This window comes from Tamandua tetradactyla, chromosome 6, assembly GCF_023851605.1.
Source record: "Tamandua tetradactyla isolate mTamTet1 chromosome 6, mTamTet1.pri, whole genome shotgun sequence".
In the NCBI taxonomy this organism is placed as follows: domain Eukaryota; kingdom Metazoa; phylum Chordata; class Mammalia; order Pilosa; family Myrmecophagidae; genus Tamandua; species Tamandua tetradactyla.
Genome location: NC_135332.1, coordinates 24,149,322 through 24,164,078, shown reverse-complemented (window position 1 = coordinate 24,164,078; position 14,757 = coordinate 24,149,322). Strand labels below are relative to the sequence as shown.

At 35.9% G+C, this 14,757-nt stretch overlaps 1 protein-coding gene across 8 annotated transcripts in view; it reads right to left on the bottom strand.

Annotated features, from left to right (window-relative positions):
* The window catches only part of BRCA1 (BRCA1 DNA repair associated), a 71,834-nt gene that overhangs the window by 25,215 nt on the left and 31,862 nt on the right, over nt 1-14,757 (bottom strand). For 5 of the 8 annotated variants that reach the window (XM_077164253.1, XM_077164255.1, XM_077164256.1 and 2 more), the window contains 7 exons: nt 14,352-14,491; nt 13,222-13,327; nt 12,232-12,277; nt 11,235-11,311; nt 7,192-10,626; nt 6,614-6,702; nt 927-1,098 (listed from right to left, as the gene is read on the bottom strand). In XM_077164253.1, the coding sequence (XP_077020368.1) occupies nt 927-1,098; nt 6,614-6,702; nt 7,192-10,626; nt 11,235-11,311; nt 12,232-12,277; nt 13,222-13,327; nt 14,352-14,491 (4,065 nt within the window). The remainder of the gene's footprint in view (nt 1-926; nt 1,099-6,613; nt 6,703-7,191; nt 10,627-11,234; nt 11,312-12,231; nt 12,278-13,221; nt 13,328-14,351; nt 14,492-14,757) is intronic. The other 3 variants (XM_077164259.1, XM_077164260.1, XM_077164254.1) reach the window with 3 other exon arrangements.

Here is a 14,757-nt window from a genome sequence, read left to right as displayed (position 1 = left end):
ACAGATTCGAATTTCTAGAAACACTCAAAGGAAGATCCCTATGTTCCCCCCAACCCCATCCCCCATGGGACTAGGGAAGGGAGCAATGGAGAAGGAACTTAAATACTAAGAAGAGTAGGCATCACTGAGATAGCGAAGAGAACTTTAGGAGGGCTCACTACTGTTTCCCAAGCACGTAGCTCCTCCTTTGGACCCCGTACTTATGCCAAGCCTCTCTTCTAACATGTTTGCATTTGTCTGACGTGCTGTCTTTCACAAGGCTCTTTCCAATCAAAATATCACCTCATTTTCCTTTATTTATGCCAATGTGTTCTCTATTGGTGCAGGAGCACATTATTCCTCAGCTCAGCACTCACTTCTTAACAGGAAGTCAGCTCTGATCAGTCCATCTGCCTGATTACTTCAACTGCCTCCTCTTGGAGGTTCACCTGGCCTTGTTGATAACGATGATATCATTATAAGGCCCCTTACTCTACCACACAATTGAACTATCAAACTCCAGCTCTTGAAATATAAGCCATCTCTTCCTATAAATAAGAAAGCACATTAAATACGTCTTTGTAATCTGACACCAGTGTTAAAAGGAATACATCTGAGTGTTTTTTTTCATAAACTTTCTGAAATTATGGAGTTATTTATGTATACTTCTATAAACTTCCATAGCATCTCCTCACTATGGGTACTCCATCAGACTATAACACTGAATGACTGTCTTGGGTTATCTCTGAAAGGTACATTAGTTAAGCTGTGGCAGGGACTAGAACCAGTGCACTAAAATCACCCATGGAATAACTCAATTTAACACATGCTGAGCAAGGGTCATAAAATGTTGGTGCCAGGTCCTCACGTTTCAGAAGGAGATAAAGGGTTAGGAAGGGGAAGAATTTTGCTTAAGGTAACAGAGTTTGGTTAATATTAAAAATTACCTTTTTCTGATGTGTTTTGTTTCAGATTTAGCAGGTCCTCAGGGGCACAAGAACCTGCTATGAGGGAAGGGGAGATATTAGAAGGTTGGCTCCCATGCTGCTCTAACACAGCCTCCAGTTCAGCCATTTCCTGCTGGAGCTTGATCAGGTTATCCTGTATGGTATCCCTCTGCTGCAAAAATAAGAAATGACATAACAAAGTTACCCTCTTTAAGAAACTTGCCATACAGCAAAAATATGTCAGAGTAATCAATTTTAGGATGGGAACTGAAATTACCTAGTATGGAATTGTGAGTTCTGGCTGAATACCTTTTAATCCAACCATGTTTATGCAATCAATGCCCAAGAAATTATTTCAAAATGATGTTAGAGGGGGACAAATGTTCAAACAGACTTGCTTTATTGTGATGTTCTTTTGAAACTGGTTTTCTTTTAAAGCTATGAAGTGAAAAAATTAAGGTACTTAACCCTTGATATTTAAAAAAAGCATGATTCTATTAACATTTTACAAAGACTGTTTCAAAAATTTGGTGTTATGAGATTCATAAGAGATTTAGGTTAGTCCATATAAAAATGCCTGATTTTTTATTGAAAAGAGCCTCTTCCCTATGGCATTTTAGAAAACTACATTTAGTAACCTCACCTAAAGGCTCTAACAGACTTGTGAGGACTTTCCTTTGACTGGGGTTTTTTAAACCCTTAAATTTCTAACAGAAAGAGCAAAGAATTAATTCATTAATATATGTATTTGCTCATTTAGCAACTATTTATTGACCATCTATCATTGCACTAGGCTCTGTCCTAGTGCTTTGGGATATAGCTCTCATGGTGCTGACTCTGATCTCTACTTTTAAATTCCCTTATAGAATGTAAGCACCATGAGAGCTATATCCCAAAAGGGAATTTAAAAGTAGAGATCAGAGCTAGCATAGTGGGAATAGAAAAGAGGAATAGGGTTAATTCAAGAAACACTTCAGAGATTAGAGATTAGAGAGAAGAGTACCTAGAGATTAGAGAGAAGGAAAGAATACAATAGAAAGAGCCCTAAGAAAACCTGTAAAGACAGTTATTATTTTCAATTCAAGATAATGGGCTCTTCTTGTTTAATGGGGCTCCTGATGTTTATAGCTACATTTTAAGAAAAAATTTGCCAAGTCTAAGGTATTTTTTTTTAATTTAAAGTTTTATTCCCATACCATACACTCCATCCTAAGTATGCAATCAGTGGCTCTTGGTATAATTATATGACTAAGCATTCACCATCAGTCAATATGAGAACATTCCCATTTCTTTTAAAACAAACACAAAGCCCATGCTCCTTATATGCCCCTATTATTGACATTTAGTTTTGGTATGGTGCCTTTGTTATAACTAATGAAAAATATTACAATGCTACTGGTAACAATAGCCCTTAGATTGCATTAAATGTATTTTTTCCCTTACACTACCCTATTATTAACACCTTGTAAAAGTGATGTATGTTTGTTCTAGTTCATGTAAGAACTTTCTTGTATTTGTACAAATAATCCTGGTCATCATTCACTCTAAATTTTGCTAAATTACATAGTCCCAGTTTTTAACCCTCTAATTTTCCTTCTGGCGACAAACACGATCCTAATCTTCCTCTTTCAACAACACTCACACTCAGCTTTCTTACTTACACTTAGAGATTTGTACCATAATATAGTATTGCGCTACCCATTTCTGCACCTTTACAATCAACCTTATTAAAGATTCTATACTACTTAAGTATCAATTACCCAATCACTACCCTCTTTCTATCTCCTGATAACCTATGCTCTCGAACTTAATTCCCAGAGTTTACTCATTTTGGTTAATTCATATCAGTTAGACCATACAATATTTGTCCTTTTATGTCGGGCTTATTTCGCTCAACATAACGTCCTCAAGGTTCATCCATGTCCTTGCATGCATGATGACTTCGTTCCTTGTTACAGCTGTATATTCATCGTATGTATATACCATAGTCGTTAGTCCATCCACTCATCAGTCAATGAACAGTTGGGCTGCCTCCAACCTTTGGCAATCGTGAAAGTCTAAAGTTTTTGATAACCAAATAACTTAGATAAGTAAGGCACTTTCCAAAATATGTATTTCTTCACTTTTAGAAGGAAAACCAATGACTGCCAGCAAAGCCAGGGGGGAAATACAGATCATTTCACACTGTTTCTTCTTCTTCTCATCCTTGAAAACGACTTTGCCCCCTACTAAAAACAAGCCATCTTCTTTCTCCAGCTACACTGAATTCATAGTTTCAGGAAGTTATGACCAGAATATGTATTTCCAGTTTCACAAAGAATTCCACTGCTACCTTGAGATTGCTTTACAGCCAATTTCTGCAGCAACGCCATTGCCACCACATGGTGCTTGTGAGTAGCTACATCATGATCAAACCCTAGCCTCAGTAGACTTTGAATGTAACCACACAGCTATCAGCGCTTTAGAAGCTATAATAGCACTGTCACAACCCACAAATCTAACCTCTGTGTGGCCAATACTACATGAAAAAATTAGAAAAAATGTAATGGGGGAATTATAGTTATGTAACTTTCCTTTGGGTTTTCCATAAGTAATTATTTTATAACTCAGACAAATTTTCTGACAACATTTGGAAGACCAAAACCAAACTGGCTATTAGGTTCCCTAGATTCTAATTCTGAAGTGTTTCTTGAATTAACCCTATTCCTCTTTTCTATTCCCACTATGTTAGCTCTGATCTCTACTTTTAATACAGCTACATTACTGAAGAAGTTCCCTAAAAGTCATGTTTATTGTCTCTCTTTCTTTCATAAGGACCTTAGTGGTACACCACTGCTCAGATAGTATGTTAATACTTTCTGAATATTATATAATTGTTATTCATTATTACTCTCAGGATAAAGTCCAAATTTCTTGGTATAGCATTTAAAAGGCTTTGTACACCCTGATCTATCTCTTACTTCTCTCTAGCACCTCCATATGCCCTGCTTTCCAGCCACACAGGACAACTCTGGGATTCCTGGGCATTCTATGCCTTTGTGACTTTGCCTCAATTGCTGCCTATCCCTTTACGCTTGAAAAAATCTTCTCATTTTTCAAGGCCCAGCTCAAGTATCTTCTTAAGAAATCTTCACCAGTAACACATCTACTATCAGGAACAGAGAATCCCTCACTATTTCATTTACACTCATTGGTTCTTACACATCAGTACTACTAAAGGGGAACACATGAACTTGATGGGAGGACTTCCTTAATCACTTTAGCATCCCCAATGCCTAGCACATAATAAGTGCTCAGTAAAGACTTAATCCAGAAATGAATTAGTTAATGAATATAGTTTATTGGTTTTCAGTAAAAAACAGATACTGATAATAACAAAATGGGAATTTTCTATTTCCTATATACTTCTCAGTTATATATAAACAGAGAAATCTCTATGAAAGATCCCACCTCAGTCATTGTGTTTGTGCATGCTAATCCAGATTTAAGTTAGCCTGAAATCTAACTTCATCTGTGTTTTGGATACTTGGTAAAAAATACTTTCAAAAAAATCTTGAACATATAGTCGTATCTTTAGGAATAAGATAGGGATATAAAAAACAAGGAGGTACTTTATTCAATATGAAATATAATTTGGTATAGCTTAAGGAGATGGAATCAGAAACGAGAATCCCAAACTTTAAAATATAAGGGACAAAATTAGGAGGAAGGCATATTGACAGAGCCTCAAATCCACATCCAGAAAGTATCATAGGAATCGCAAACAGAGAAAAGACCTCCTAAGTCTTTTCATTTATTTAATCACCGGGACAACCCTGTAGAAGCAGAAAATACTGGTGACAACCCTGGTACAGAATGGGAAGTCACCTTGAAGGTTTTCTCCTAATTCCAACAGGCTTCAGGCCTAGAGGCATTTGTTCTGTACGAAAGTGGGTAGTAGAAGACAAGCCCTTTTTCTCTCATAAAACCAAAATTTAAAAGATTTAAGTAATAACAAGATACCACCCAGGTTTGGAAAAGGTACAGGAAAATGGGAACTAACAAATACCACCAGAACTGGCGGAGCATAAATTGGTTCAATCTTTCCAAAGAACAATTTATGTAACTGAGACAAAAAAATTCCAGTTCTAGAAATTTATACTAAGGAAATCATCATGGATGTGGACAAATACTTAGCTATTAGGATATCTACTATGGTACTGTAGATAGAATAGAAAACTGTGCCGATTCTGAAACCCTCAATATTCAGAAACAGGTCAAATAAATCATGGTATATCCAAAATGTTATAGAGTAAGGAAAACTAAAGTCCCCGAAGAAAAATTAATGACAGAGTAAAAGCCTACATTACAATATAAGTATATAAAGTATTATCTAAATATTTTTGAAAGATCAGGTATACATGCCACATCTTTAGGCACAGACAAGAAGACTGGAAGGATATATACTAAGAAGTTAATAATAATTATTTTGGGATGACTTATAAAATTTAATGCTTTTATAATTAATATAAGCACACAGCATAAAATTAAAGACACAAAAGGATATTCAGAAAAAAAGTAGGGCTTCTCCTCCTTCTCCTAGCTATCTAGCTTCCCACCTGGTGGCAACTACCATTATCTCCCTCTTGTGTATTCTTTCAGAGATACTCTGTTTATACACAAGCATATATATATATATGCATTGTCCCATCACTACTGTAGTGACATATATTATTATTCTACATCTTGCTTTTTCCACTCAATGCCTTACCTTGAAAGTCATTTCATTTCAGAACATACAGAATAGACTCAACCTTTTAACTATTCCATTGTATTGATATGCTAAAAATTTTCAAACTATTCCTTTTGGATGATTTCTGTTATCTATATTTTCTGTACTGTACATGTATAACTTTACAAGAACAGCAGGGTTTTCTAATCTGGCACTGCAGGAAGTTGAGGAAAAACTGTCATTTACTTTCTGGTAACAAGAAGTGTATTTTAAGATTTAGGTGAGAAAAAGAGGCCATGGTAGCATGATTCAAGTGGGTCCAAGTATCTCCATTTCAAGAATGTGCATATTACAGTTCAGAGAAGGTAAGCAAATTGCCTAAGATCATGCAGCCAGGTAGAGAACCCTCACCAATGTTACCAGCAATCACTGTGTTCCTAATTGTGTAGGACCCTGTTGCTAGGAATATGAAGATAATGATGAGATAGTACATAAGGCTCACAATCTAGTGGAAGACAAATATGTGAAAAATAAGTTGAAATTAATTCCAATTTTTGAATATGAGCTCTTGAAAAAATTTCCCGTCATTGCTGCAAAATAAAAATTAGACAAAGTCAGGTTCTCTGAGAAAGATGTTAATTTTAAAATGTGCCAAAGGTTTTTCCCTAAGAGACTATACTGCCTTGGGTCCTGAAACGTTCTCATGAACTAATGTTGTAGATTTGATAAAGCTGTTATTCCCTTCCTAAGTAACCAAATTATTGGCCTTGACAACTAGGTACAGGAAGTAAAACTGTGTACTTCCTTTTTTAAAGGAAAAAGATGAACTACAGGCACTAAAGAATAAAAACTAGTAGATTGAAAAAAAAAAGAAAAGAAAAAAAAATTACAAAACATCGAACAGCTAGGTAGACTCTAATAGGTAGAGAACCTTGTGGGCTCTCACCACACAGACATATCCATACATGCTTTTTACCTGAGTTGTTAAGATATCACTCTGAGAGGACAGCCCTGAACAGTCTTCAGAGAGGCTTGTTTCACTCTCATACTCTGATGCTGCTTCACCTTAAATGATAATAAAAATAGGTTCAGATGTAAAAACAGACAGTAAACAATTTAACTTGCTATAGCTCTTTCTGCCCACTGGCAGGATGGATTTCATTTTCACATTATGGAAATGATCATATTTCTCACTAATTTAGGACACTTGGATTTCCTCTTAGAAATCAAAACAGTGAAAATCAGAAGCAATCACATTGACAATTAGAGAATTAAATCTCTTTCAGAGACCTTCAGGTTGAATATAGGATTTTTTTTGGAATCAAACCTGGGGGTCTCCTGCATGGCCAGTGAGCATTCTACCACTGAATCACCCATGTACCCTGAGTGAAGGACTTTTGACTTTCAAATAAAACAACCTTAGGAGGAACATGTTTAAGAAGCAGTTATTCTGACTGTTCTTGGAAATTCATAAAATGCACTCCCTAAAAGACATAAACAATTAACTCATTTATATAAAATACATCGAGCAAACACAAAAACCTGGTTCAATACCTAAGTTTGAATCCACATTCTGGTCTTCTTGGTAATTATCTTCTTCCAGGCCAGTTTCTCTTTCATGAGCATCTGAAACCAATTCCTCCTTGTCACTCAAAACAACTTCCTGGTTTTCAAACTGATGCCTCCCTTGTTTGGAAGGAGGATCAAACATCAAGAAAGAATCTTGAGTGTTTGTATTTGCAGTCAAGTCTTCCAATGCACTGCACTGTGAAGAAAATAAGCTACTAGAACATCTCACTTCCTCATTAAGGTGATATTCCTGGGATGCCTTTGGCAATGATACCTGGTTACTGCAGTCATTTATGCTATTCTTCAAAGGTATGAGGTTCTCCTCTGTTATCTTAGATAGACACTCTGCGACAACAGTGCTATGTCTGGTAGATTGAGAAGGTATATTGGTTATTTTGCCAAATAATAAGTGTTGGAAGCAAGGAAGTTCTTCATCCTCACTAGATATGTCCTCTTCTGAGGAGGCTAATTTCCTGGCCCCTCTTTGGTGACCCTGAGCCACACTTGTTTGGGCTAAAGGGCTAGGGCTCCTTCTGAATTCTCTTCTCTGGACACTTTTGCTAAAAACAGCAGATCTTTCCTTAACGCCACTTTCAGCAAAGCTGTTATTTTCCTTTATTTCATCATCATCTAACAGGTCATCAGGTGTCTCAGAACAAATCTGAGAAACACGACTACTTCCCATAGGCAGTTCTAGGTTATCTGAAATTAGACATGGGGAGAAATCTGTATTAACAGCCTGAACTACTTCTTCATTTTCTCCTTGTTTTTTAATTTCAGAAAGTTTAAAATTAGTTATAGGAAGATTTTGCTCATAGACTTCAGGTTGCATAAGACCTAATCTGAGCATAGCATTTAGCTTAGGTCTGTTTCTACCTAGCTCTGCTTGAACGTTCTCACCACTGGAACCCACTTCATTAATACTGGAACCCACTTCATTAATACTGGAACCTACTTCATTAATACTGCTTGAGCTGGCTTCTTTAAAAGTGCTTTCTCTAATGTTATTTTGGCTAATTGTGCTTACTGTACTTTGAATGATGCTCTCATTTCCCACTGCTCTATCAAGTGACATTGTATGTTCCTCAAACCTTTCTTCTGACAAGTTTTTCTTATATTTAGTTTTAACAGATGACCTGTTGGGAGAAAGTGATGGCATTTGATCTGGATTTGGGGAAATTCCATGTTCGTTTGCAGTAATGAGTTCAGATTCATTGCCTCTGAACTGAGATGACTCACAAAGCTTAGAGACTCCCTGAATGCTACACTTGGCATAATCATGGGGCTTCTTATCTTTCTGACAAACTACAGAGAAGCCTGCGGTTGTATGAACTGCCTGCACATGTTTGATCTTAGACTCTTTCTTTCCTTGATTTTCTTCTTTTTGTCTATAGTCAAAAGTTACTTTTGGACTTTGTTTCCGTACGGACCTGGAGTGGGCACAGATTGTTACACATTCCTTTTCAGAATTTGAATACAGAGCAAATGACTGACGCTTTGAAATCTTGAACGTATTTTGTAAATACTGAGTATCAAGTTCACTCTCTTCCTTTTCTATGACTGTCCCTTGTGTGTGGTTAACTTCATGTCTCAATGAATCCTTAAAATCTTCAGTGTCATTTCTAGTATCTTTAGAACAACCATGGACAAGTTCAGTGGCATTTCCAACTGCTGCACACAGACTCACATGTTGATTTGGTGCTGCTTTTGCTTTCCCTAGGGTAGCAGCTTCTAGTAATGAGATACTATCTTGAGTGCCATAATCAGTGTCAGGCACCAATGAAATACTGGTGCTCTCTACAGATCTTTCAGTTTGCAAATTCTTTCCTTCACTTAATACCAGATCTTCAGGGTCCATGGTAGTATCAGACACTTGTATTGTTTCTAGGTTCTCTGCTGCTTCTCCTTGCAGGCTAGAATTGACAAATTCTTGAAGTTTATCAGAATTTGAACATTTAGTAGGAAAACCAGTTACGTTTGTTAAATTTAGTTCTGGGAAAGCATCACTGGCATGTCTTTTATTTATTTGTTCATTTCGCTTGTTACTCTTCTTGGCTCCAATTGCAGTTTCTTTATCTTTCATGAATTGAACTGTTCTGCTGTGTCTTATTGGCTTTTGGTCAGATTTTTTTTTCTTTATTTCTTCACTGCTAGAACAACTATCAATTTGTAGTTCAGTGTGATTAGGCTGGCTTGGCTTTCTATTGGCTACTAGTTCAAGTGCATGCATATGCCTGGTAGAGGACATTCTCCTCAGCCTATTCTTCTTAGATGCTTTTGAATTGCAGGTATTTAATTCTAGTTTCATATTGCTTATACTACTACTTATAGGTTCACCTTTAGTTCTGAAAGCAGATTCTTTTTCTGATGATTCTGTTGGGTTAGCACTTTTCTCCTTCTGAACAAAATCACCTTTTGTTTCATTTTCATTACCACTATTGGCAATATTCATCAGTTGACAATTCTGCTCTATTTGGTTAGTTCCCTGATTTATCATTTTAGGCTTCTTTTGAACAACTGTCAAATCTACTTTCTTGATAAAATCCTCAGGATGAAGTCCTGATGTAGTCCTCCTTTTAAGCTTCATTTCATTTGTCAGGGGGAGCTCTTGTGTTATCTTAGGTTCTGCAGCAACAGCTCCTATAAAAAGATCTTTAGCTATACGGCTCAAGTTAGGGAGGCTTGCCTTCCTGTGATAGGTTTTCCCAAATATTTTATCTTTGATATTACTCTCTGTTGGTTTGGACTGGACTTTTTCACTTGCACATATTAAAGCATTATGAGGGTCACTGGCTATTAAGTCTATTTTCTCTGAAGAACCAGAATATCTATCTACGTCATTTGGAACTTTTGATGCATCAGCTACTTCTGCATTTAATTCAGACCCCTCATTGCATGAGTCATTAGAAGTCAATATGTCATCACTTCTGGAAAACCACTCATTAACTTTCTGAATGCTACTATTCAGTGTTATCCAAGGAATATCTTGGGTACCTCTAGGATTCTCAGAGTATGGAGATTTCCACTTCTTCAGTTCTTTTCTCCGATGCAGGGGATCAGCATCCACATCTACTTTTTTCTCTGTGCTGGTAGTGTGCCTATCATTACATGTTTCCTTACTTTCAGCCCATCTGCTCTGCTGGCTCCTTGCTAAGCCAGGCTGTTTGCTTTTATCACAGAATTCAGCCTTTTCTACATTCTTTCTGTCTTTAGTGAGTAATAAACTGCTGTTCTCATGCTGTAATGAGCTGGCATGAATATTTGTGCCACATGGCTCCACATGCAAGTTTGAAACAGAAATACCCTGATACTTTTCTGGATGTCTCTCAGTTGCATGCTTCTCAATGGTGTTCAGATCTTTTTTAGTGGATTGATGATGTTCAATGCTTGTTAAGTCCTTCTCAGAAAGCTGACAAGCAGCTGAAAATATACAAAAACAACAAGATCCTTACAAACTGAATTAACATGATAAAATACATATTTAATATAAGACGGGGATGAAAATCAAGCAACTGGCTATTTTAGAGAAATTAACCTCATAAACTACCCAAAATACTGAAGACATAGCTCATATTCTTTTTATCTAATTCCTATTTATCTAGATTCTCATTTATATTTAAGATAATTAAAATTTTAATTTCAGAATATTCCCTACTCATATATCACACCTCCTATTTCCCTAAAACTCTGACTGAATTAGTAGCAAGCTGTTTGTTATCAGACACATAGTATTCTGTTCTAATCTTCAGACTTACACTCCCTATATTTAAAAACCAGTAGACAAAAGATAAAATATAAACAAAGTAAAGGGCAACAACAGTTACATAGGGTACTAGTATAGTCAGATTAGCCTAGGACAACTGAAATATATGAGGCTGGCCCATGACATCTGAGAAAGAACAATATTCTGACGCTGCCAAGTGATGTTGTGAATTATAAATGTCCCAAAAGGTCTTAAGAAATTACAGTATTGTATCTATCCTCTCTCTCTCTTCAGTCCCTATCAAGTTGGAAAGACTTGCCATTACCCTTTTCTGCAGGATCCAAACTGGCTTCAACTCTGGCTCCTTGAGGGGTGATTTGTAACAATTCTTGGTCTCTTATGCTATAGGGAAAAGAAATGAGCCCTAATGAGAAAGAGTATTCTTACAGGGCTGTCAAAGGAGCAAGATAAAATATTTTAGTTCCTTTACAGAGGGTTGCAATCTGATTCACTTTTTGAATTCTGCTCCCTCCTTTAGTAACTTCTAATTAAGATGGAATCCTCCAAGACCAAAGACACAAAATTCAGAGTATTAAAACAATACTTTATGAACATGCAAATGAGAGCCAAAATTTAAATAACAGCCAAAAGAGAGTTTAAAAAAATCTTAAAAGTGGACCTACACGAGAAGGCAAAAGCAAAGTTAAATAAGCAAAGGGAGCACAGGAGCAAATAAGACCTGTGAGAATGAGAACAAACCATGCAGACATCCCAACAGAATGCAAAGACCAACATCTTGTACACTGCCATCTGTGCCTCTTCTCAGGTTAAAAAAAAAAAAAAAATTCTTCCCAATTGTGAGATAGGAAAAAAGTCATATGTAAACAAAAACTGGTTTACAATGACACTATCATAGTTTAGATAAGCTATCACAGATCTTAGATGGGGGTCAAACAATAAATCCTAAAAAACAGAGACAGGTGGAGTTAAAGGGCAGAAGACACAAATAATTGAAATTGGAGTATTCTAAAATTTTTACCAGCCACAATTACTACTGTGTCAATACTATTATATAAGAAGAACTAAGCTAGAGGACAATCACCTGCCATAAGCAAGTCTATAAAGTTATCTTAAAATCCTTTTGACATTACTAATAAAGCAAATAAACAAAAACGTATTTCCTCAGCTACAAAATGAGGAGACTACATTAAATGATTTCTAAGATCTCTTCCAGCACCACGATTCTAATCTAGAGAAATATCAATCTTAAATACTTAATATGAAAATACCAGTTTCCAAGACAAAGGCTCTCTTAGACTCACCTGCAATAACTTGCCTTGTTAACCGTATCCTCAGAAGAATCAGATCCTAAAAAACACCCCAAATATAGCCCCTCTCATCAGTAAAGGGTTAAACTAAGAAATGTGCTTGTTGCAAAACAGATACTCCTTCATTCAAGAAATATTTACTTAGCACAAGAAAGAGATGTCAGGCAATACAGAAAACATGGTTAAAAGCACAGGTGCTGAAGCCAGACTTGGTAGGTTTGAATCTTGGCTCTCTCACTTACTAGCTTTATTACACTGGCAAGATTTCTTAACCTTCCCATGCCTTAATTTCCCCATCTATAAAATGGTAACAATAATAGTTAACAGCCTTAAAGGTTTATCATGCATGTAAATGAGTTATACACATAAAGCACAAAAATGCCTGGAATATAGTGAGTCCTCCTAAATGTTACCTATTATAATTAATTTGATCATTTTTAGGACACACACCTGCTGTCCAGGGACTTAACTCTTAAGGGGAGTAGGAGGGAGAGACATACAGATAATTTCAATAAAACCTATTAAGCACCATGGTAAACATAGGTGGTGCCTGGAAGCCCAAAGGAGGGCTTCTCTCTGGAATTAAAAAATATCTTCTAAAAGATAAGGCAATTAGAGAGCCCTTTTCTGAACTCTGAGCTTAGCTCTTCTAAAAAAAACCTTTCTAGTCTAGTACAATTTATGATTCCTCAAATGTTGCAGCAATCTAACATATTTTCTTATCACTACTTTTCATCTTTTCAAAGTATATTTACATAGACTTATAATCAGACATCCTATCTTTTGCTTCCTTTATGAAGATTCTTCAATGTGGGAACATGCGTTTTTTACATTATTTGAAACTCACCATAGAGCTAGTAAAACTATTTTATTCTCACTTCCCAATGTTTCCTGCCACATGTATTAATTATGACCAAGGTTTCTGATAAAACCATAACAATCCAGCAACTGTTATTCTAAACTTACAAAATTTGAGTCTCTTACCCAATTCAATGTAGACAGATTTACTTTGAAGATGTATATGCTGCTTTGTCTTCAGAGATCTCACAATTCCAAGATTAGAGAGCTGGACACTAAGACTGGTTTCCTGCTAAGCAGTACAGTAAAAAGGAATGGTCAACTAACTGTTGACAGTTTGCTTTTTTTGTCCCGAAGAAAAACTTGAGGCCATGGGCGAAACAAACTGACCATGATCAGTTAGCTAAATTTATATGATACTTTGGAAAAATGCCTGGCAAATTACACACCAAAATGCGTGGGTTCTGTGTGAACTGTTTTCCTTTCACTGTTGTTTTAAATTTTTCTAAAGTTAATATGTATTATTTGTGTAATTTTTAGAAGTATAAGAAAAGCCTATTTTGAAACCAATACTTTATATTTTATTATAGAAAGGGAATGAAATACATTCAGCACATATTTCCAATCACAGGGTTGGCAAGTAAGGTAAAATAAATTTTAAAAAAGCATAAATGAAGACAATAAAAATCCAGCATTCCTAAGAACATTTAAAAAGGGAAAGAGTATTTAAAAGCCCAATATTCCTTTGATGAAACTTGCTTTCTTCCGTTTTACTTCTTCTGCATCCACTGAAAAATGAATGCTGGTACCATGAGAGCTATTACTTTCAAAGATATCCATTTTTCATTCACATACCAGTTACAACAGAGCAAATCACTGTATTCTTTTTGACAACTATACCTTTTAAGGTGAAGTAATTTTCAAATGATAAAAACTGATTTTGTTTTGAGGGAACTTTTCAGAAAAAAAATAAAAGAAATTTCCTCATGGGTGGAGAACTGCCATAAAATAGTTATTTTAAAAACCAGCAAGCTTAAAAACACCACTGACTCTGTGGTTATTTTAGACGAGCATCACAGCAGATAAAGCACCAGAGCAGGGGATGGGCCTGTAAGGTTTCTCTTGACCATACCAGGTACAGTGAGTTTTAGGAACTCCTCTAACTCCTGTTGATTTGAATACTTGTTTGACCATATAATTTACCATCTTACCTTCTTTGCTGACTTTTTATATAAGTCCCTGAGCATCTAGTACATTTGCTAATTGACAAAGCTTAATAAAGAGGTGTAACCAGAATAAATGAAAAGTGGCTTTACCAACGTAGGATTTTCAGGTTCACTTTGTCGAAGTCTTTTGCAGCGGTTTCGGTAGCCCATACTTTGGATGATAGAAATTTCCTCCTTCAGCTGCTCAGGAGAGTTATTTTCCTTTTTTGAAAAGTTATAACCGTTTGCAACTGTTGAATCACAAGATAAAACATTATTATTTTTTTCTACTTTTTTTTTAGGAGCATGGTCAGAAAACATTATTTTTATAGTTAGAGAAAAAGTATCAATTATAATCAAAGAAACCAAAAGAAATACTATGTATGTTTTTTGTTGTGCATCCTACATTAAGGATAACTATAATTTTTCTAAAAATCAACTTCAGAAATTCTACTATTAGGGAACACACAGATCATCAAAGTTATTCCTACTCCTTTTTTCCCACTTTAGTAGTAAC